This window comes from Trematomus bernacchii, unplaced genomic scaffold, assembly GCF_902827165.1.
Source record: "Trematomus bernacchii unplaced genomic scaffold, fTreBer1.1, whole genome shotgun sequence".
In the NCBI taxonomy this organism is placed as follows: Eukaryota; Metazoa; Chordata; class Actinopteri; order Perciformes; family Nototheniidae; genus Trematomus; species Trematomus bernacchii.
This window is the reverse complement of record NW_022987942.1, coordinates 2,761,584-2,787,147: the sequence shown is the minus strand read 5'-3', so window position 1 is coordinate 2,787,147 and position 25,564 is coordinate 2,761,584. Positions and strand designations below refer to the sequence as shown.

The following is a 25,564-nucleotide window of genomic DNA, read 5'->3' as shown; positions in this document are numbered from 1 at the left end:
GTTTATAGCGGAGAGTATGGATGGCAGTGTGGACAGAGCTCCAGCCCTCAGCACTGACAGGAAGATTGACTTGGAAAGACTTCAGTGTGACTGCAAGCTTCATGGCACCCAAATACACACTGGGGTGTTGAACTAATACAGGTGTATGAAGGCCAATATCAGATATGTCGTAAAGAAAATCATGATTTCAAACACTTAAAACTGCATATGTTTACATGTCTTGCTGAAGATGACTATCCTTGTTGTTTAACAAAAGCCAAGACAAACCTGAGGAGAAGGTCAGGGTGGATATCAGGAATTTGAAAACCAATCTCATAATTGATGCCATCTTCATATCTGTAGCTTCAGAGGCATACTGTATGTGTCATTCACACTGGGGGTGCTCGGGGAATGAACTCACAACTTGCTGAAATGGCTGTCTTTGTCCCCACCATTTTATGATTTGTTAAAAATGTTCTGCTAAAGGTCTAAAGAAGTATTAACAAACGAATGAGAACCCTTCAACGCTAGAACCACTAAGGGGGTCATTTTTACCCCACTTCGTTTTCAAATACCTGTAATTCTGTTTGAATACAACCCACACATCTCTAACTTCATGACTTTTTCTAAAATAGGAATAATCATCGTAGAGGGAATATTTTGTCGGGTGTGGGATTTACTTTTTATTACGTTAGGTTGAGGCGCCCAAACTACATGGTTAGGTTTTTTGGAAAGATCATGATGATAAACAAATAATGTTACATTAACCGTGTACCTAATGCCCCTTAGCTAACATAGGATACACCACGTTATATAACTATAGCTCGGTGTCATGCCGGGCACCAAAACTGGACTCCTAGTTCAAAGCCCTTTGTTTGTTCTACCAACCCATCCATATCCCCTACCTCTCAATGCAAGCAGTCTGCCTTGATCTTTATAATACAGCTCTGAAAAAAATTAAGAGACCACTGCAGCACTATCAGTTTCTCTGGTTTTATTATGTATAGGTATGGTTTTGAGTAAACTTAAAAAAAAAGTATTTAATTCTTTAAACTACTGACAAATACTACTGTTGGAATTCAACAGACACTGGAATGTAATGGTTTCCATACATTCAGAGATTGAGATTTAAGAAAAATGTGAAGTGGTCTCTTAATTTTTTCCAGAGCTGTATGTCCCAACTTTCTCCATAAGTACAGAAAGTAATCCCTAAAGTACACAAATTAAACAATAATTTAAAATGAATTACCTACGTAAGTACATCCTTGATCCATGGGATTAATCCCATGGATATTGGACACACCACACACAGGATCAACCACATCGCAAACAAGATTTCAATGGCTATATTTTGTATGATTTTGTGTGGAATACTTATCCCTACTGATCATGGGGATTCCTATTCTCCTGTCAGGTCCATACACCAACATCTTCACCTGCAAACAAGATAGTTGAAATGTAGCGTGATCAATTTGACCACCAGTGGTAGTTCTGTCAAAGTGGATCATATCCATCCCATTATTGATGGTTGACACCCGCAAATGCAAACGCAAACGAAACGCAAACGAACCGAATACGATATCAAAAAAGTCTTCTGTTCACACGAGACCGCTCGAAAGCGCTGGAGACGCTGTAGTACATATGCCAGGCCTGTAAGTGGCGCTGTACTTCCGCCACAAAATACACAAAAAGCAGCGAAGAAGACCCCCGAGCATGGTTGCCATGGTTGCCCTTCTGTTGGATTTAGCAACATGTAGTTCATGTAATTCTCCATGTCCACTTGTTGCTGATGGTTGTGGTGGAGGAGCTGTAGATTTTGCACTAACATCTGTAGCATGGTCAGTAGCAGTAGCAGTAGCTGCTGACAGTAGCTACTGACCATGCTACAGCAGTGAGCAGCAGAGGTGGGTAGAGGTGGGGCTATGGCTTCATCGTTATCAGGAAATGATCGTATAGGGCGTACACACTGAGCCGTTTGGCCCCCCAGGGCGTTCCGTTTGCAGATCTATCCACCTTGGGACCCGTTATCGTTTGCGGGGTCCGTTTCCGCGTTTCCGTTACGGCCTCGTGTGAACGAACGGGCTATATGAAAGAGAAAAGTAGCAGATACAACCGTTTGCGTTCTCGTGTAAACAGCACCTTAACAGCCACCAGGTGACACCCACACTGCAATAAATTCACACTCCCTTTGATTCAACACCTTCTCCTAACACAGATTATTAATACCTCACACTCCTGCGGGCACACACTGAAAACAGTAGGAGTTTCTAGAAACGAGCTCTCTGACTGTGATTGATTTTGAAACGTCTATGGACATCTCACACGCATGTGGAACAAGCCACACACACACACACACACACACACACACACACACACACACACACACACACACACACACACACACACACACACACACACACACACACACACACACACACACACACACACACACACACACACACACACACACACACACACACACACATTCACGCAAAGTCAAATGGCCACTGGAGTGTCTTCCCAACGCCATTACAGCCAAAGGAACAAGTTAAACTGCCATCTTTGGAAGCCCAATCAGAGCTCAAATGGGGGAAATGAAAGGTTTGGGAGTGATTTCTTTCCTGAAGGACGATGCTTCCCGGGCACCTCAGGGCACGATTTCCATGCAACAACTACGGAGAGCTGTTTTGATTGCTTTTCAATCAAGCGAGACAAACACTAATTAGATTTTTCTGTTTTGAGGAACTGCAGAATTATAGGCTTCTCTCATGAAGCATGGATGACTGGCACTTCTCTGATAGCTTAGGCGGCCCTCCTCTGTTTAGAAAAATATATATACTGATAATATAAAAGAGAGCTAGAAAAGGCAGCACACAGGGTTCTTTGTGTATCAACTTCAGAGCCTTTTTGTTTATATCCTTTGCTTGAATATCACATCCATAGTTATACATATCTGTATATATGTAAACACCTTTAATTTAAATGAATACTGTTTTTTTATTTTACTTCTATAGTTATCCCTATCCTTGAGAGAATTCACATCTGTCCTATCCTGTGCTTGACTCGTATTTCTGTTGCTGCTAGGACACCTGAATTTCCCTATGGGGATCATTAAGGTTTAACTTATCTGATCTGAATGGTTTCTTATTGCTGTATGACCAATTTTAAATGACATGGAGAAAAACGGTTATTGCTGTCACTTCAACTCACTGCTCCAAGTATCACTGTTGCCTTCACTCACTTAAGGGGCATTGTGACGTCCACCTCAATGTGTGCATCCAGCATTAAACATTTATTCATCGTGAGAACATATTGCAGAGAGCCTTCTGGTCACAGCGGGAGTTTAGTCTTCCTTCTAAGTTCTTGTCTGAGCTAGGCCTTTGAAAATGAGTATCTAGCAGAGGCTTACTTTAACAATTGAATATGTTACAATTACTAGTTACATGTAACAAAATATAATCAGTAACTTAATCACAACATGAAAGTAATTGTTTGGAAGTAGTTGTATATCTAGTAGTAGTAGTAGTAGTAGTTATGAAGTAGTAGTACTGTTTGGATAAAATAGTTTACTTTAGAAGCTTTTTTTATGTGTAAGAAAGTATAGGACGGATCATGTATTTAATATTAACTTTATTCTTTGCATATTATTTATACATGTGCAAATATTTGCATGAATATAAGATAAGATAAATAAGATAATATACACTTTATTGATCCCAAATTGGGACATGTTTTCATTACAGCAGCATGTTAAAAAGGCATTGCACGTAATGTGAAAAATAAAAAGTGTAGAAAATGAAAAAACATAACATATAAACATCTCAGAAAACAAAACAGAACTAAAAAGAAAAATACATAAAAGTTGACCTGGAGAGATACAAATCTGAGGGACAAATTACAGCTAACACAATTTGAAAGTATTATTTACATGAAGTGTCCAAGAAATGGCATATAAATGTAATATAAATGTAAAATGAACAGTCTGAAGAAAAGTCCTGTCTGTTTGAGAAGGAGCCTTTACTCTCTCTCCTTTATTTTTAAATGTTTTCTCTCTCTACTGTCTGCGCTCTGGAGCCGGGCCCCTGGGTTTTAATGTGAGGCTTTGATTGTGCCATCATGATATTGATATTCTCTGATTCTGAGCAGATTCATGCCTGTGCCCGCTGATTCTCTGTGTGCTGTGTTCCATGTGAATGACGCTCTGTTCCCCCCCCCCCTCCCCCCCCTCCCCCCCTCCCCTCTCTGTTTGCAGACGGACGCCGCGCTCATGTACGATGCCGTGCACGTGGTGGCCGTGGCTGTGCAGCAGTCTCAGCAGATCACTGTCAGCTCGTTACAGTGCAACCGACACAAGCCCTGGCGCTTCGGGAACCGCTTCATGGCCCTCATCAAAGAGGTAGCTGCTGCTCTACCTGCTCCCCCCCACCATACACACACCTTCACACACAGCAAACACATGCTCTCAGCGGAGCAGACCTGCAGAATGCAAATAAGGCCGAGGCAAAAGGAATGTGATTAAATAGAGATGATTTATCTGTGTATTTATTCATATGGAAACCTTTTTTTGTGTTTGCATACATACTCCCATGAGGACGGCAGCCATCTTGAGCCTGCTCTCAGCGTTAGTCAGCCATGCAGAAACAAAAAACAGAACATTATCTTAATATTTGGTAATTGCCCCACAGTTCGCTGCGTTTCTGAATCTGGGATGGTTAATCCGGAGCTTTCTTTCCGTGGAAAGGCTGAGGATTAGGCAAACTATATTTAGGGCTCCCTTACGCTCTGTTCATGAGAGCACTGCAATAAATAAACCATATGGTGAGAGTTTGCAAATTGGAACTATATGCATTTATTTATATTCAATTCAACAGTTTTCACGATAGATGTTTTGATGCTCTGTTTATTTTTCCTTCCACAACCCTTACTTTTCAAAAATCTTGAAGTATACTCAAGTTTACATGACACCATCTTTGAAAAATACACCATGTAAAATAAACGTTTTATGCTTAATTAATATTTATTTGACGATATAGGCAAGTAGGCAAATTAAGATATTTAATTAGATTTGATTAATTGAACTTTATTTTGAACAATCCAAAATGATCTTAAATGATGATCCTTTACTAGCTACATCTTTTGTAGAACTTTAAAACTGCATCACAAAAACACTATGAATGGTCGTTTCCCAGCTCTCACCCCCCTTAAAAACGTGTTGCTTGGTTTCAAATATACAGTATATGTTTTTTTTCTGTGGTTGGTCATAAGGGGAGTGGGCCTTGGGATCATTTAAGTCAAGAACCTCTGAGCAGCATTAATATGCTTTTATTCCGGCTTGTTTTTAAAAAAAAATCTCTTTTGTTCCAATGAACTTTGTGGTGCTAGACAAATCAGGGGTTGACTTAGCTTACAATTCTCCCTTTCAAGAGTCAAAGCTGCACACAAATATAATATTAGAAATATATATTATTCTTGTCATGAGGATGGCATTCAAGGCTGGATTACAATCCCGGCAACGTAAGCAACTCAGAACGCCAAGGGTCATTTTAAGGTGGGTCTTGAAGAAGAAGAGTTATTAGGAGATTGGCAGCTAACTGTTGTCTTCAGAGAGGGGTCCATATCTTAGAATGTTTGAAATGAAATGGGTTCATCCTCTGTGGAGCATTAAATAATTTAAGTATACCAATTATGACACACCAAAGTCTGCAGGAGTCCTCCTCTTGGGACCATGAATATCTAGGATCCAGGAAATGGTCAACAGTTGTGAAGAAGATTAAGTGACAGACTGTATAGTAACACATTGACAACACAAGTTGACAGATTTCATATATCACTTGGTAATTGCAAAAAGTAAAGTCTCTTTTGGAGTGATATGCAAACAGCACTATGATTATTAGAGGTGTATGAATCAAAGCATCATGAAAAAGGCTTTCTAGCACAGCAGACTGTACAGAGGAAGAGATCTTTGGCTCCCACTCTTCTGACTTCAGGGCCTGAAGTCCCCGGCTCCCAGTTGGAAAATCTCTGTGATGATTTGCTGAACCTAGAAAAAAAGCTTTTCCTGCTCTGAACCACTTTCATGCTGCATTGTATCTTATCACACCCCTGAATATCTGTAAAGATTGCGAGATTGCCTTCACACGGTTACAAATGCAGCCTCAGAGTGTGTGTGTAGAGCTTCTGATGCCAGGAAGCTGTACAGACAGAACCAGTGTGTGAGAGTAGACAAAGAAAAAGTGTGTGTTCTGACTCCTTGGCGGCTTTGCTTTGAACAGCGACATCCAAAAAGGAAAGATTAAGACTTGGTGCTGATTGTTGAATCTCCTCTCATATCCCCCCCCCCCGCCCCATGTCTTTAGGCCCACTGGGATGGCCTGACCGGAAGAATAATCTTCAACCGGACCAATGGCTTGAGGACCGACTTTGACCTCGATGTTATCAGTCTGAAGGAAGAAGGGCTTGAGAAGGTAGTGTGTCTCTAATGTGTGCATCGATTCACCTGCTATGACAATGTGAGGATGAGAGGAGACATGTCAAATCAATGTGCAAATGTATGGAGAATGTGAATTGTGACAGATGAATGGATCTCGCAAAATACCCATATAACTTGTACTTGTACTTGTACCTGCGGTCCATTAATTGAAGGCTTCTACGTAACTCTAATGCATATCTAGGATGGTTAACACAAGCTGAAAACATCCGTTAATGCTCCACTGGTGAATGTCTGAAGCTTCTCTTGGTCCTAAAAATGGCGGTTACTACTCAATGTCATCACACTGACATGAGACCGCCTTTAGCTCAGCGGTGGTGATGTGCAGCCAGGAGACCGTGATGTATTTCCTTTATAGCATTACGTTAGCTTTTTATTCCCGCAGATTACGTTTACGCTTCGAAAATCATAAAGTGGTGTTAATATTGATGTTTTTATAAGTATCATAAATGTGTGTTGGCCGCAAAGCTTATTTTCTTTAATGTACTCAAATCCAACTTTGAAAGCCTTTTTCTATTTGTCGAGGGAACCCTTGCAATGCTAACTTCAAGGGTGGCCTACAAAAAGATATCATCACTTCAAGAATTGATCATTTTACCAGTAACTTATATTCAAATAAATAGTTTGTCTTCTTTTCAAGATAAGAAGATATATATGTGTGTTAAATAAAGAGCTGGAGTCAGGAAGACCAAAACTAAAACTGTTTATAACTGACCATCAGTACGGACAACCTCACCCAAACATATCCTTGTGGTCTGGGGATTGAACCTACAACCTTCAGATCACAAGCTTGTTGACTTGTTGTGAGGACTTCCAATCTATTTAAGAAGAACAAGCCCAAAGTGAATGAAGGATGGAGATTGTTATCAATATGAACTTAAAATTAGCAAGAACATTTGGAGACTGTCAATGTCTTTATGAGTGGATCCTTGGAAATATGGAATATGTAAATATGTTAGCAGTCTGCGTCCTGAGATCCAGAGTGCCTCGCGAGACGATGCTTTAAAGTGGACCTATCATGCTATTTTAGGCAATAGCATAGGTCTCAGATATATACAAATATATAAAAAACATGTCTATGAAGTGTTTTGCTCAAAATACCAAACAGATCACCCATTCTAGCCATGCCTCATATCCCTCTATTTCACTTCCTGTTTCAAAAGTGCTGATTTTGGGTATAATATATTTGTTGGATGTTTTACTTGCATTAATTTCAACATTTCGACTGAAAATTGTGGAATAGAAAATACAATTTGTATGTATATACTGGAGACTCAGTTTTAAAGTTATATACAATATAGTTAATTAAATCTAACTCAGCTTATCGGGTCAAGACAAAAATAAAGAAATAAGACACATTTCAGATATAGCTGACTGCTACCAAATATATGAACGTTGAAATAGTTAGTATTCTTCCTGTCATGGCCATAAAGAGATTCCATGCTAAGGCATCAACGCTGTGAAGGAGAGGGGAAACATCCAGTCAGAAGAAGACAAAGCATATTGATGTTTTTGGTTGTGACAATCTTTTTTAGTGGGGTATACCATCTTAGTGTCCCCATTGAACTGTTTTATCAAGACGTTTTCAGTCTCAGTGTGAAGAAAGATTTGTGTGGGAATTTGACTGCTGGAAGTTTTTTTGCATGCAACACAAATGACAAGTGACAGCCAACATGACAGACATTATATCCAGTTAGCCAAAAATACATTCAAACCAGGTGTGTTGCTTGCCAGGAACTCAAACATCTTTATCTCCTTTTTTACTCAGATTGTTATGTTATGGGCTTTCAGACCAAGAACAGAGGCTTGAATTACAATAAAAAAATCAGTTATATATATATATATTTTTTTTGACCTTTCAGATGTTGTTGTAGGGAGCCTATGGAGCAGAAATGTTCAGAGTTTTCACATTTTTTACGTTTTGGTAAGTTTTTAGGGAAATGTTGTAATATTGCAACGTTGGGCTTAGGTGGGAGCAGAATTCCTGTATTTCGACTCACATTGTCTGAATACATATATTGAACAACTAAGGGTTGATTTGCAGGATTGATTGCTTACTTAGCCCTATATCAGTATAGCATGAATAATAATCACACATCAGTCATATTTTTTATGAATAGTCATTTATTAAATATGAATACAATGGTAGTCCCAAAAACTGTTCCTATCGTCAGAAAAGCAGAGACGGACGTCACACTTGCTGCATTGTGTGTTTGTGTACCCTTTACTGCAGTGTCTGCAGCGTCCTCTCTTTGTCTTCACTGGAAAATGTGCCATTAGGTCCTTGCGTACATCCAGTGGAGGTTGTGATCTCTTGGATGGGGCCCCGTTTGGTGGACTCCCATCACCTGAGGATGGTCTCTTCTGAGCATTCAACGGGCTCCTTGATGTCACCGTCGGTGCTGGGCTCCCCTTGCCTGAAGATGGTCGTCCTCTCTTGGGTGTTTTCAGAGGAGTTGTGTTCACCTGATTAGAACAGAATCAATCAAGATACATGTCAAAAATACATTAGGATACAAGTCAAAAATATTACAGTGAAATATAAAAATATATTACAAACAGCAAATAGCAGAAATGCATTCTTACCAGGATGAGAGAGGATGCTAGATCTGCCTGAAGCTGTCTCCTGTTCAGGATCTCCTGCTTTGGCATCTTTGGAGCTTTGCACTCCCGCTTGTAGAGGAGCTGTTGATCACAGCAAGTATGATGGAGTGCCAGAAGATGTACACGTACCAGCGTCGGGACTTCATGGGTCTGGTCCAGCAAAGGATGACACAAGTGTGACCGCTCTGCTGTCATACCATTTGACAGCACAGATGTTGTGGTTGGCCTCCACTCGGATGTCAAAGCTTCCTCTCCCTTTTTTCTTCAAGCTCTTCTCCTCTTCAAGGTTGCAGTTGGGTAAGCGCACCTGCCTGGCTGTTCCCACATAATGAATCCAACGATCAAGGAGCTTCACTACCAATGGGACACAGGTGAAGTAGTTGTCTGCGTAGATCTTGTAGTTCAGACCTTCTGGAAGCGTGGAGGCAAGCTTCATCACAACATCACCTGACAATCCAAGTTCAGACTTGCCTCGTATCTCATTGACACTGCCTTGGTACACATCAACGTCACAGATCATTCCAGAGATTCCAGTTCTCACCCACTTTCTCCGTGTTGGATGGCATCCAGTCCAATAAAACAAAGAGATGTTGCTCGTTTGAAGATTCGGAAGTTGTGTGAGTGTATGCTCCAGAGGCCAGGACCTATAAACACATTTACTACCCAATAGCATTGTGAGGCTGAACAAAAGGACCTTTTGACTATGTAAATGTAGTCTTTAAAAAAACAAAAACATTTACTGACTTTTTTAAGATAGCTTAAATTAATGTTGTAAAATTACAACCGGGGGCCTTACAGGGTTAAGCGTTTTTGAAGGTATAGAAAAGGTCGTCCAGTAATCACAGGTTTGGCAGTTTGATCACTGGCTCCTCTGGTCTACATGTTAAGTGTCCAGCCAAACGCTGCACACTGTCCCTTTAAAATATACATTTAATTCTGCCCAAACCCTACATTTAATATCACTTATAATGCATCATAGCATGTCATGGTATCCGTGTCAGCGTATGTCTGTGTACTCATACCAATAGACGCCTCTATGTTTCAGATTGTTTCCTAGGAAGCATCTCCAGTGAGACATAATCATGAGATTACCAGCCGGAGGATACCCTGCTTACACTGCCGATACAAATAATATTCTCAAATGCAAGCGCAAACACTTCACACTTCAGCATCCTCACTGGTACTCGCCTCTCAGAAGCTCCTGACCTCTGCTCTGTGTGCGCCTGCATCTTCATGAATAATTTACTCTATTAATAAAAAAACCTTCAGAAGCCCTCCACTCTCATGAAGCCTGAATTAAAGAGTTGATTTGCAATTACAAAGCCCGTCTCCAGCCTCATACAGGGCACCAGAAGAGCCCTGAGGAGTGTGTGGCTGGTGTTGGCTGGAGTGTTTGCGATCCCTGGGCTCAGGTTGGGTTGGAGGGGCTGCATGAAGGTGGAGCTAGAAGGACAAGAGAAGCCTAGAGGCACGATCCAACAATCATCTTCTTCCGGCGTGCTTCCCCAGGATGCGCCCCCTCCTTCTTTGAGCCCTCCTTAGTGTTGTCCTCCACAAACCCTCCAAAAAGCCACAGGGCCAATACAGATCCTAGATCATCTCTAACATTATTCCTTGTGGGAGTCTAGCAGAAAGTGCCCCCTGACAGTGTTCAGGGTTCACATGGCTGTCAACAGTTTCCTCAGGGTGTTGCACATTATCCTCTGTATGTATCCGGCATAGAAAGAGAGGAGAGAGTCAGTATGTGTCCATACAGTACACAGTCTGGCTGTGTATAGGGTAATGTTACCAATTTGTGTTATCCTGTTAAGATGCACATGTCATATCACGCAATACAACAAGTCCTATGTCAATCATTCAACGAGAACAAAGTTAAAAGTGTGCAGGTTTTGTGGTGGCTGCACTAGATGTGAATATAAAATTGTCACCAAATCTTTAAGTTATTTTCTCATAATGAGGTTGTCTGCTGATTTTATTAATGTTAATGGTTATCATGATTGGCAGAGGGTTGCAGAGGTGCTGACAACATTTCATTTAAAGACATATTATGCTCATTTCATGTTATTTTGTGCTTCTACATATTGACATGCTTCAATGTTCAAAAAGCTCTTTATGTTTCTCATACTGCCTGTGCTGCAGCACCTCTTTCCACCCTCTGTATACCGTGTAGTGATGTGTTGGAATTGTCTCGCCCCTTAGCCTATCATGAACAATCTGTTGGAGAGCTGGCCAATAGAAATGCAAGTGTTTCATAGTGATGTCATTATGTAATGGAAGTCAACTAAAAAGTCCAATGGAGGGGGAGAGAAGCTCCCTCTGGAGGGAGCTTTGGGATTTTAGCCTTTGCAGACCATTTACATGCACAGAAACCTATATGAACACTACAGGAAAGGGGAAACCACAAAAGGCATACTAGGGCCTCTTTAGTGACCTTGTGCAGAAAACAAAGCTGATTGTAAAATAATGTCTTTGATTAACCAAACGACCAATAAAGGTTCAAATAAAAGGTAGAATTATAGGTAAGCCGAAATTAAAGCAGCCTAATAGTTTTTCAAACTGCAAAAACACAATCATGCTTTGGTACATTGTTCTGTTTGCCATCTGAATGTTGGCCCTGGAGCCAGTTAGAAAATGAAACATTTGTATTTTGTTTTACAGATTGGTACCTGGGACCCTCCAAGCGGACTGAACATGACGGACAACCAAAGGGGGAAGACGACCAACGTCTCTGACTCCTTATCCAACCGCTCCCTGGTCGTCTCCACCATACTGGTACTTTATGTTTTCAATGGATCTATGTGTTTTCTGAAATGCTGCTGTGGCACCACTTTCCAACAAACGAGTTGGAGTCATTATGTGACCTTTGATATCCAACTTCAGCCAGCTACGCACCTGAAACAGACATCCAACATGCAGGGCTTATCTCATGTTCTGGTCTTTGGTGAAGAAATAGCACACAGACCTACTTGGTATACATACACAAACCCATTAAAGCAGTTCAACTCTGTAATCTGACAGGATTTCAGAGTAATGAAGTCTGCAATATTCAAACAGTTACCTCTCGATTCCATCTTGGGCCGACAATGTGCAAATTAAATATTGCAGCTTTAAATGTCTGTTTATAGCAAAATCAAATTGTAATGGTGCTTTATGTGGGACCAATTATAGAGGCATAGAACAGCTCTCAGCCATAACAGACTCTCTCCAAAGATGTCATTATTTTTAAGCTTTTCCTCTTGAAAAATTCTTCACTGCTTTGCCTGGACTGCCCTTTCTGTTTAGAGCCCTTTCTTGGGATGCTGCTCTCCGACTCAATTGAAGTAGAGTACCCCAAAGCACTGCTCTCCCAAATTGCCAGTCAACTTCCGCACTGAGGGGGACTACCAATTCGGTAGGAAGTGGCTCGTGCTGGAACATTTACTGATAGATTTTCCAATAAGAATTCATGGTTTACGGCTCTACTGCCTACCATCAGATTTATCAAGCATTGTCTCTCTTGCCAGTGGTGTCAAAATCCAAGGATTCAAATCTAACTTTGAGAAGTAGAAGTACAATATGTAAGGGAGAATGTGTAGGGAGCTCGTCGTTAATGAATACAAAATAGGATGTTGATCAGCACTGATCAAGGTTTTCTGTAACTGTCCCAGTCCGTTCACATTTTCTTTTCCATCAACCAGTCTTTAAACTCGCCAGAGCCCATACTGTGTTTCTGTTAGTGTTTACTTCCCGTCGGTCTTTTTCTGTTTTGCCCGTTAGTGTTTACTTCCTGTCTGTCTTCCTCTGCTGTTACCATTAGTGTTTACTTCCTGTTTTCTCCACATAGTCCTATCATCCTCCTTAGCGACGGTCTGTTAGCAAGAACTAACGACCTCAGAATTGAGTATTCATCTAAGCCGTGTGATAAGGTTGAGTTAAATAATAAAGTAATATGATTATTAGGACAAGGAAAGTAAACACGTTATTATTGCGTTTACGCATTAGTTAATTAACGCCGACAATAATTGTATTGCGCACTAACAGTTTTTTTATTATTATTTAGAAAGTCTGTTGCTCACTGGCTCTGAATACACATACAGACAAACCCTGGGTCACAGGGGGGTTGGGATGTTGATAAGTATTGGCTTAGGATGGCCGTCATCACGCGTCTCAACCAATGAGAGCATGGGGGGCGGGCCTAAGACTGCTGCAGTGCTCACATAATCGGAAACAGAACGAAGTGGCGGGGACAGAAACATGGAGAAAGGTCCCGAACTCTGACATGGACATTTTGTCCATGTCAGACGTCTTCAGACGGCGGAGTTGATAGAACCATAGGTATTTGTAACCACTGCAAAGTTCAGTTTTCTTATCTCTGGACTCGATAAAACGTTAAAGCCCTGGCAGTGGCAAATACCTTTGGTTTTATATTTGATTTTGATTACATTCATTCATGTTTAAGTTGAGATGTACAAGAAATATTTTAACTGCTACTGTGTAAAGGGAATACTGCTGTTAAAAGACCCAACTCAAGGTTTACCTTCTAGTTTGTACTGAGCTCTCACCAAGATCATTCAGTTTGTTTAATTGTCATGGATATTGATCTGTTGACATGTAAGCTCCACCTGTTATGTTTCATCCAACATTTAGGACTGTGTTGTTCTGTCTTGGCACAAAAGTACAGCATCAGAAGTTATTCTTGACCATACTTTCCTTAAAAACTCAAACAAAGTTGTTGGTCTGTTGCTAGTCACAATCACAAATGATTCAGGTGAGCTGAGCTATGATGGGAGAATTGAATCTTAATTCAAAAGCAAGCATGTATTATGTCACCAAGAAAATCTAATTTCAACATAGGGTATAAACCTTGCAAACGTTTTATTAATCGAAACATCATTTCTGGGCATTATCTGACTTTCTTTGGTGACTAAAGGTTTTTGGGAAAGCCTCTGCACACATCTGTCATTCACCAAGAAAAAGACCCAGCATGTAACTCCCTCAAAAATATTGAATTAGTGATCATTTGGATAGGATCAGGCTTGGCTTGCATCCTACAGTCTTTATGTTAAGCTAAACTAAGCAAATCTAAAAATCTCTCAGTTCTAACCTATAATGTTAATGCCTTCAGCGGCCTTCACATTTTATTTTCAATAATGCAATATATAAGTTACCACAACGTATTGCAATATAGAGGACCTGGAGCCTTTGTGTTTTCTCTCACTGAATATGTACTTACATTAAATTAACATATCTGAACATATGCCTTCCTGTACTCCTGGAAACAGTAGGCACACACTTTGTGCAATGTGAGAACCGTGACAGTGGAGGAAACTCGTAGAAGCGAGCCAAATTAAAGCCATTAATGATCCTGTTATTGAGGAGGCAAGCGTAAAAATAACAATATCAAGTAAATTGCGGGTTGTCATTATTTATCGTCTGCCTTTTTTCGTTCCGTGCGTGCTGTGAAGTGATTGGATTGCAGTTATTAGCGAAGACTCTCCACGGCTGTAATTGCCATATCAGGACTGAGTCATGGGGAGATGTGTGATGGCTGTGAGCAGCGCGGAGAGGAAGGGAGGGCTGACAATAATTGGGTTTGTTACATTTGATTGATGTACACTTTCATCCAGATTCTCATCATTTTCTCAGGGATTATGTACTATAAAACATGATGTAATTACTGTTGAGATCTTGGCCTATCAACAGTTTATCTACTTGGGGAATCACTCCCGTAATGCTGCGGTGGAAATGAAGTACCTTTAGGCTAATGGCTGGAGCTGCAGATAATATAGTGTAATGTCTCAGAGAGAGCAGGGAGCACTTCCATAGAAACAACCCATGTTTTATTAGTCACTGCAGGAAAAGAGTGGAACTACCTGCTCTTAAATACAGGAAGATGAAGGAACCCAGGGTTTGTTTTGCAGTATCATGTACTGTACATGTCATTTAACATTGTATCTGTTGCAACAAGAAAAGGCAGAAACAGATACCCAGCAGCAGAGGCTTCTGTCTTTTAAAGGACATTTCAAGATTTCAGAGGCCCTATTATGCTTTTGGGGGTTTTCCCTTACCTATAGTGAGTTAGATTGTTTTTGTGCATTGTTTTATTGGTGTACAAAGGCTAAAATCCCAAAGGGAGTTTCTCTCCTACTCCCTCCAGTCCTCAAGCAGGAGGGAGTAGTGCCTTTGTTGGAAGTGAGTATGAAACCTTTTTGATGCATTTAAAAATATATATGTCTGAAAGTTCTAAAGTGCTTTTGCACTGTTGGACAAACATAAACGCATTGAGAGGAATAAGTTGTAGAAAACAAGCAACAAATCTAATGAAACTATTTTAAAAGCTATAATAACAAATTAAAACAAGATTTCAAACCTTTATTTAACCAGATGGTCCCATTGAGATCATTGATCTCTTTTTCAAGGGAGACCTGCAGCATATAGGTTCCACATGAAACATAAAACAATAAAGGACATCATACATTATATTTACAGGAATACATTATATTTACAAGATAAATGCTTACACAAAATAAAAGTACGCTGGCACATAATTGACACAACCCACTCACACACACACAGGTATTAGACTTTAAAAAACAAGATGCAGTGAATCCCATGATTAAGACATTTGGCTGAAGGAACATCCTGTGGTCTCACATCGTTTGGCTGTCAATATTGAGGGCAACTGTTCTTGGAGGAGACGGGGGGGACAAACTACAGTATGGGACGGGGCCCAGAGAGCTGACATCACATTCATTAACAAGAGACAGATGTGGAGAGATAATGAATAAATAGCACCAGTTGCGTTAATCACTATTTGATACTAACACATACTGTAAGTACTGTAAAGGATCATTAAACTAAAAGCTAGAGCTATCAAACACATGTTAGAGTAAACTATCCCAGCCATCTCATCAATGAGAGCCCATGTGGAGCATATGTTGGACATAAAGCAGATTGTATTCAGGCTCTGAGAGTAACGGATTACATTATCAGTTTACAAAAAAGGTAACTGTATTCCCTTACGGTTACATAAAAAACATGTCATTAGATTACTGTCACATTTCTAAGAATTGGGGATAGCAGGATGTTAATGTTACTAAAACCTAAAAAGAGCATCTAGTGTTTGTTGTAAAGGATCAGATGTTATCTCTTCTCTGTAAGCTGTACTGTTCACTAATACTTTCAGTGTGAATCTATACGCCTACTGCCTTCACTTTCTTTGGTTCATTTGTTCTGTTTTTAATTCAGCAGGTGAACCTATATGTTCATCAAATAGTATGTGTGAGCTTAACTGTATGTATTAAACTAAAACTTATATCAGGTTACGTTACTTTTACATATTTTTTTAGGTTACATTTTTCTACCGATAACTAGTATTTGTAACGGAATGCATTTTTTAAGTAACAATCCTAAACCTGATTATATACAATTATATTATCTGAAACATCATATCTCTCACAGGCTCCGCCCTCTACTGGACTCTATGGGTACTACCTTATCATGCAAGCATTCACCTACTGAGATTTCTATAGACGTAGCCGGCCCCGGGGCGGGCCTACCTGAATGCGCGCGCATCTCACCGTATAAAAGGAGGCCTCGCCTCCTGACTGTCATCCCTTTCTCTTCAGCGAGCGGAAGTGAACACTGAGCAAAGACGTGAATAGAGAAAGAGAAGGAAAGTGGACTCACCACTCCTTGAGCCCCGGACCTGCCCGACATGCCCTGGCCTGATCGCGGGGGGCTGATCCGCACCGCCTTTGCTTCCAGTATGCACTTGGCCTGAGTTTATACGATAAATTGGGCTTTAAAGCAGCTGGAGAACCATTCCATTAAAACATATTTTGAAGCTGTGATTCATACGTGACAGACATGGCTAAATCTTGTTTGGTCAGTGTTGGCCTCAATCAAACCAGATTAAAACAAATTGCATGAATGCTTGCATATGATTTGATCAGAAGACGCTTTGCTGACTCATAATCAGATTTGTGCCAGTGCTGCATAAACCAAATGATTTGTTATCTCCTCTTCTGCTATTTCATTTTTAATTGGACCACAGATTTTGAACAGCTAAGTGAAAGTCGTGGGCTAATTTCTTGAGTATTTTGTGAATTTTGTAAAAGTAAAAGGTAACAGTTATTTTATACTGTGGCTACTTATCCAACAAAAAAGAAGAAACGATTAAAGCCCCTCCATCCTTTCCGGTTCCACAGATGGATGATGAGAGCTTTTATAATGTCCAGAAATAACCACAGGTATGGCTGACAGTTCCAGCTGCTTTATGGGTAATTTGCTCAGCGATGCTTTATTATAATTAAAGTCTTTCACAGTTGACAGAGGGTGAAAGGTCACAAGCTGCTGATGGGCTCACATGCTGGAAAACAGAGGTTCCACTAGTTAACATGGCAGTAAAAAGAGACTGGGAGAACTTAGTCAAATTATAAAGACAGGAATTAAATTATAATATGGAGGGGCTGAATGTATTGTCCCCATGGATGGGTCAAACAAACACCAATGTTTCTAGTGTTTTATATAAAGATATTTAACTAGTTCTGTTCAGTGGCGTAACAAGGTTGTGATTGGCCCCGGTGCAAATATTGTTTTGGGGCCCCCATCGCCCCAAACATAAGCGCACGCTGATGCGCTCACAAACGCACGGACATACACAACCACTCAGAACATACACAACCACTCAGAAGCGCCACATGTATAGGCTATCAACAACAGCCTGCCCTGGTCTCAGACCACCACAGCCTGACAACGGCACAGCGAACTAAGAAGAGGATTACACCTGTTTCCTTGATGTTTGTCTCGGAATGGGCCGGTAGGCCTACATAGACCAGTTGCTATAATATAGCTTTTGATCTTGGCGTCGGGGGTCTCAATAGCGCCATAGAGTCCCCTATCGGTTGGGGCCCTTGGGGGAACTGTTGGACCACCGCCAGGCACAGCCAAATCCAGCCTCTCCTCCTGGCTGGCTGGAGAAGAAGGTTGCACAGCCACGGCCACGGATACAGCTTCACTTGTGGAGCTAGATGGCAATGATGGTGGTGAGGCAGGTGAGCTATCGTTAGCCTCCGGCTCCGGCTGCCGCTGCACGTCAACATTGCTAACGTTAGCGCTCGATTTCGAGGACGATGTATGACAAAAAAAACGGTCTAATTTTTGTTACATCTCCTTGTTCTCTCTTGTCCTTTCTCTTTTGAGCGCCGCTCTTGTGCTTTGGTTTGCTGTACATTATAAATGCAAGCTATTACATTTTTTATAATGCTACCGAACTTGCTGCTGCTAGCTACAGCACAGTACAGGTTGATTAAACGGTTCGCTCGTCACGCAAGGTATCACATGACATGAAAGGGAGCAAGGTCATCGGACAGACAAATTACAAATTAATTTAGGTTGCTTGGTTACGTTGATGACTGCGTGAACCGGTCAATGCCATTGGGGCCCCAAAACAAATATATAAAAAAATATATATAATTTAGTATAAAACCACTTTGTTCATTTTTATCACTGCACTGTAAAATGAAAAAGATAGTACTCAAATGAACACACTTTATAAAGGAACACGCTGGATCCACGGGAAAAAAGTTGAGTGGATGTTGATTATTTTACCATTTACCAGAACACAAAATGTAGTGTGGTCCAATCTTCCTGGCCATGATATTCACCATCTAATATTTGCTAAGCTAACAACCCACCATGTTGCTGGCTATATTTGTCTAACCCTAACCCTATGTTAGCATATATTTGAAGTCCAAGTCCAAGACATGATAATTCACACAAAAAAACGTTCAACTTAATTCCAAATATTTAAGTTGAACGGGACCCTTCAGTAAAACCTCTGCTGAGTTTCTGCAATGCTTTCTGTCTTTACAGTTAGTTGTTTCATGCAACTACTGTAATGCTAGAATTTCATTTTCAATCCATTATTCAAACGAAGTGCTCACCTTTAAGAAGATGAAGTCCAGATGACATAAGCAAAAATGAGCACACATGGGAAATGATGATTGAAGATGATCCCTGCAGATTTCTGTTGGAGACCCCATTCTCTGCCCGAAGCAAGACCAGAACTTAGTTTGACCTCAAACCTATCATTTCAAGTTATTACCAGCTTAATTTATGAGATGAGACAAACTTTACATAAGATACTTAATAGAGATAGTTGAAAGAACTGCTTTGATGTAGTAAGCAACACAATTCAATTACTTTACCAAAAAATCATTTTTAGGCCATACATTTTAAGTCTTAATTTTTTAAGTGTGGTATCTATTATTGACAGCATTCATCTTATTGGTCATACTGTATTGAAAGGTCGGCAACACGGACAGCACTGAATACATTCCTTCCGGAATTGTGATTGCTTATGCTTACTCCCCACAGTAACCGTATGTTTCATTTGTGATACTATAGTTTGAGGATTGACTACACTCACAGAAAAGGAGTTAGACCCAGACCCCTCTATTCAGCTCTGTAATACAGAACAGAGATTCCTGCCATGCAGTCGCTGTGTTCTTTCGTCCTTCACTGTGATAGAGAGCAGGGTCACGACGAGGAGAGGCTGTGTAGATGTCTTTGTTGGACGTGTGTTACTGAACAGGAGATTGCACTTCCTTTCTTCAAGTTGCTTTATGTTGTTTTCTCTACCGCATCAGAAATTGAAGGACAACATATAGAGCGCACGCTGACCAATCACAGCTCTCTGGTGCTGTAAATATGTGAAAGATTCAAACTATAAATATAAACGTCTACGGTGTGTCCTTGAGCCTTGAGCTTCAAACTGAAAATAAAAGGCTTTTTCATCTGTGGTACATATTGATGGAGACAGATTGATTGAAGACAATTTCACATTTTAGAATCATGAAGTGTATCTAATCTACCAATTTGTGCGTCAACCCTAAACAAGAACAAACTAAAATGTCTGCAGCAGAGGGAATCACAATAATGGATTCACTTTTCAACGACTCTTTTCAAAAGGGGCTCAAGTTCTATACAAACAGCGAGTGATACATAACCCTGAAGTTAGCATGGCTGAAAAGGAAAGGATAAAACAGCTTTGAAAAGAGGAAACGCATCCCTCCGACAGAGTGCTGTCCTTCTGCACAGTGAGAGAGCCTAGAAAACTACCTGGGCGGATTCAAAAAACCTTGGCATGCTCAACACCACTGAAGCAGTTACCATGGTGATGGGAAGAAAGGAAAACACCGCTGCTACCTTGGATGTGAGACACACACATATTATACACATCGCCTGCTGTCCCGCCAACAGAAGCCCCCCATCATCTCTTATATATATTTTAGTAGTAATTGTCTCCTGTATTTTGGATGCCCGTGTAGAGGTTATATGTGCACTCCACCTTCATTGACGGCCTGTACAAACAGACGGCAGTGTGTTGGGGGTTTGTACTGTATGTCTTGACATTTCAGCGCTGGTATTGATCTGTATGTGGACAGTGCTTTCTGCACTTTCATCAAGATTACATCAGTATCATGGCAGTCCTGCAGCTTCCGAGCTATACGAAGCAGAACAGGAGCCACAGTGGGTGTAGCGTGTGTACCGGGTGTGTCAGCAGTGATTATTGATGGCTGCTTAAAGGGAGGATACACTGTAGCCGATAGTATGGATTGATACCCTGTGTTTGGTTTTTGTGTGCATGGCAGCAATGGGAAGTAATTACAATCTTCGAGATGACAGACAATCACAGAGAGATGGTGATTTGCAGTGATAATTGTAGTTTTGCTCAATGAAATAAATATATACCAATTACCCATGGTATTTGATTGTGTCGAATGCACAGGGTTGCGAGGATTACTTAAAGATGTATCGAGTTATAATTACAAGTTACCAGGACAAAACAATTATTTAATGTTTTAATTTAAATCATCAATTTAGCGCAAACACAGTATTTTTGTTTAATAAATAAGGTGTCCACCTACTGCATTTAAAAAATATATATTTTAAATTAAAAAAGAAGAAAAGTAGCCTGAATAAAAAACAAAAAGAAAATGCAGGTAATATGTCGGCCTTAAATGTATTGATCTTCATTTTAAAATGAATTGTAACATTGTATTCCTGCTAAAAAAATCCCTATTTAAAAAAGAAAACTGTAACAGTAATCTGATGTCTTTTTTTATGTAACTTTAAGGAAATACAGTTACCTTTTTTGTATCCTGATCACGTAAATCCACTACATGTAATCTGTTACTCAACAAGCCTGTGAATGAATGTAGTTAACATGTGTTTTTGTTAAGATAAACATTTCTAAATGTAATATAGAATCACATGTTGTATGTGTCAAAAGTCACACATAGCACATTTCAAATATTTCACATCAGCTATATCCTGTGCAAACACCAATTTCCCATCTTTGCTATTTATAAGGTAACGCTATTTCACAGCATTATATGCATGATAGATTGCTGTGATGTGCATACAGTAACAGATATAAATGATATACATTCAAGCTTTTTCAAATCTTGTGGAAACATCAGTTTCATGAGACATTTTCTAAATGCACTATGATCTATAGAAACAGCCTTACCATGTCAACTATAAAGTCTCAAAAGGCATTTGTAGTATTTCCATATACGTGGGGTTTAGCTTTTTTGTGTCATATTAGATCATTATAAATAAACATGTAGTATTTCATTTTCAAATAGAAATGATTCTGCATTAACCGCATTTAATTTGCCTTTTGTTAGTGACGTAATTTTCACATATCAAATATGTCACAGATTCACGGACATTTCAAATGTATGGAAGATAATTAGGGCCATTTTCATACATTTACACCAAAAGTGATATTTGTTTTTTAGTTCTGAAGCCGGAATGAATATCAGAACAACATTATTTTTCTTTTGGTCAGCTCAAAAAAACAACGACACATTTGGCCCTTATCCTCTTCCATACATATGTGATACTGTGCGGATCTCACGTGTGTTTTGTGTTTGAAAAGAAGTACATACATTGAAACAAAAGTATTTACATGATATGACTTCATATTTATGTACATATATTATATAATGTATCAGAATGCTGAGGTCTCAATGTGTTGCTCATTACTCTAACCATCCTCACAATACTGTGCAGAGAAATCATTATCCTAAACGTCTGTCTACTACGATGCAAATGTGTGATACACCGTTAAGGAACGCCTTTTTGTTTTTCTTGCTGCTCCTCGAGAAAAAGAACAATCTCTTTGTTTCTTGCTTATGCAAACACCTCAAAACCTGTTAAAACTCAGCTCGTGAAATGTGTCAAAGCTGTTAGCAATCTTTAATGTTTTTTTTCTTTCAGTCATGGAACAGTTATATTATAAACAACACCTGTCTGACGATATATTTCTGGATTTATTTGTCTGAGAGAGTCAGGAGAGTCGTAGAAATGAGGGACGAGGACGAGCATCTAAGGCTAACAGAGACAGATGGTGCAGGAGCGGAGGAGGAGGAGGAGGAGGAGGAGGAGGAGGAGGAAGCAGGGAGCGAAGCATGGAGGAAAGAGGGGAGAAGGACACGGTGGAGGAGACGCTCAGTAGGCGGGAGGCAGAGAAGAGCAGTATTATTATTATATGTCTTTAGGACCGTGCATAAGAATACATTGAGATGCTAGATGCCAGATTAGAACTAAAAGCACACACACACTGAAACAACTGAAATATTGACTTTAATTAAATGTATTAGGTCCACACATTTCACACATATTAAGTTTAGTTTAGGTTCAACTTAATATTATTGTTTTCAACCAACCTAATACAGTTTTGTGAAATCTGTTGATGTATTACATTTAATTAAAGTCAATGTTTCAGTTTTTTCAGTGGATAACAATCAACAAACATTAAAACATTTCCTAGTGCCTATCACACAAACAATTAAAACAGATCAAAATACATTTGTATAAATATTAAGACAAGCACATTTGTTATTATAAATATAATTTCACAATTAATTTAATCTAACATCTCAAATTACAGTTCAATAAAATCTAAGCAGATTATAAACACAGCCGGAAGCATATTCCAATGTTTGATGTCCGTAAAGAGAAAGCAGATTGTGCAAACGTAGAGTGCCTCAGTTGGTTGAATCTGCGTTTAGGGCAGATTTTGAAATCTTTTGAATTCCTTTGTTGTCATTGTACAGGTACAACGATATTAAAAAGCTATCCTGTCAGTGCATAGTAAGCTACAAAATAAATAAAATAAAACAAAGATATTATGTAGCCATACAAAATGTATATACTTACATACATACGATAAGTAACTGCAGTTCAAATCACAGTGTTAGTGACATTTGCATGTCAGAGTTGATCTCTTAATAAATAATTAAACAGATAACAGCAGGAATAAATATGTGTTTATGACAATTTGTAGGGCAGTTGCAATGAGTCTGTACTAGGGCTGCACGATATTGGAAAGAACTGATATTGCGATATTTCTTCCCCCTGCGATATATATTGCGATATGAACAAAATACAGGAATTGAAGAAAAGACCGTTTTTTTTGTCCGCAAACCATCCTCTCTTGAACTTTAATGCTAAACAATTGGTATTTTTCTAACTATATTTAACCGGATGAAGGATTTTAGTCACGGACGTCTGGATCTTAAGTTATCAGGGCAACAAGCTGAGCTAGCTCGGTTAGCAGCGCCGAACTGCCCTGGAGAAACACATGAAACTACTTTATTCAGTGTTTCTACCTTTAATCACCGGGTCCGTTTGTTTTGGAGATTTGATTGTGATTGGTGGTTTGCTGTGCATGCAGAGCCGGCATGTCACACACTCAAGTACCCCTGACATGAGAGCCGCGCCAGTTTTCCTTTTGTAGCAAGCAGCAAAATAATTGTAACATGACGTGTTTGAGTTCATTTGCCTACTTAATATCGCACTTAAAACATTTTTCTTTTTAAATCGCATGTCCTGCGATGTGAATATTGCACATGCGCATATCGCGATTATCGTCACAACACGATATATCGTGCAGCCCTAGTCTGTACCCGTATGCATTATAGTGCTAGTTCAGATTTAGTTATCTTATTGCTCATGATCAAGAGGTTCTCCCCGTTTGTTCGGAGCTCGAAAAATCTTCTCAATGGAGGACAGTATCAAAGAAGACATGGGTAATCTCCCCAGCTGTTGGTGTGAGCAGAGGGGACGGCGCTCTCTTTTTGTGTCCGTCTATCAGCATCTCTTATCTTATTGACAAAGCGTGCGGTGTCCTGAAAGCCGGGCCCGGGCCCAAAGCCAGCCTGCTGAGCCTGAGAGGAGCACAGAGTCATTGATATGGGGGATTATCTCTTATTATGGTCATGCCTCACTTTGCACCCAGCCTACCTCACATCACACACACACACACACACACACACACACGCTTTACTCCTCCAGCCAACGTGCACCTCCAAAGCCTATCTCACACATCAGACACCCTTCAGATAGGCCTTATCTGAAGGTAAAAGATGCCAAGTGCCGTGGAGACGTGGAGACTCACCCCCTCCTCTTTTTCACTTGACAGGAAGAGCCATATGTGATGTTCAAGAAGTCTGACAAGCCGCTGTACGGGAACGACCGCTTCGAGGGATTCTGCATAGACCTGCTGAGAGAGCTGGCCAGCATCCTGGGCTTCACGTACGAGGTCCGCCTGGTGGAGGACGGGCGTTACGGCGCCCAGGACGAGAACACGGGCCAGTGGAACGGCATGATCAAGGAGCTCATGGACCACGTGAGTCTCTTATATATTCATTAAAGACAATGCATGAATATGATCCAAGCAAACAGATGTTAAGTTCAGACCAGTGGGTGTGATTATATTCTACATTCCAAGTCGATTGAAGAGGTGTGGAGAAGTTTGTCCCATCTGGGGAATACACAGGATGAAATTAATAAAACGTATTAAATTATATGTTTGGTATCTATTACAGCAATTATTGGTTTAACAGTGGATTCAGGCTGTTATTTCCTGGACATTACCAGTACTATCTTTGGGTTTTGGACTGTTGATTCAACAGAACAAGGTATCAAAATGTAGAATATATTATTGATCCAAGTGCAAAAATAAGTGCAAAAATAACAGCTGTCACAAAAGAATCTATTAATTGGATTTTCCTTTTTTGATTTCTTATGTTTTTTTCCCGTCTTTATCGTATTGAAACAAATATTTAACAGATTATAGGAATAATTGTGTGTTTTGGATCCATTTTGTTCAAATGGAATTCACTCTAAGATTGCTCTTGTGTTCTATGTCAAGAACAGGTTTTAGAAAATGGAAATGTTGATGTTGACATGTTGATGCTACATATGCTGGCCAATAAATTGGCAGAAGATTTGCAAGTCATGTGCAAAGCATATGACTTTGCACTTATAGGGCCCAGACTATGTGCTAACAGTGAGAGTGTTATACGTCTTATAACATCAGCAAGGTCTTGCAAACTAACAAACAAAGCAAACTAGATGTCCTTATTTCCCACTACAGTACAGAAACAGTAGTAGTGAAACTAGTACAAAGAGCTCTTTTGTCTGGTTGTGTTTGTC

General features: G+C 40.0%; 1 protein-coding gene across 2 annotated transcripts in view; it reads left to right on the top strand.

The window, feature by feature from the left end:
• Positions 1–25,564, top strand: part of grik2 (glutamate receptor, ionotropic, kainate 2) — a 274,277-nt gene that overhangs the window by 165,463 nt on the left and 83,250 nt on the right. For both annotated transcript variants that reach the window (XM_034115672.1, XM_034115673.1), the window contains exons 7-10: positions 4,232–4,375; positions 6,336–6,443; positions 11,729–11,842; positions 24,549–24,755. In XM_034115672.1, coding sequence (XP_033971563.1) covers positions 4,232–4,375; positions 6,336–6,443; positions 11,729–11,842; positions 24,549–24,755 — 573 coding nt within the window. The remainder of the gene's footprint in view (positions 1–4,231; positions 4,376–6,335; positions 6,444–11,728; positions 11,843–24,548; positions 24,756–25,564) is intronic.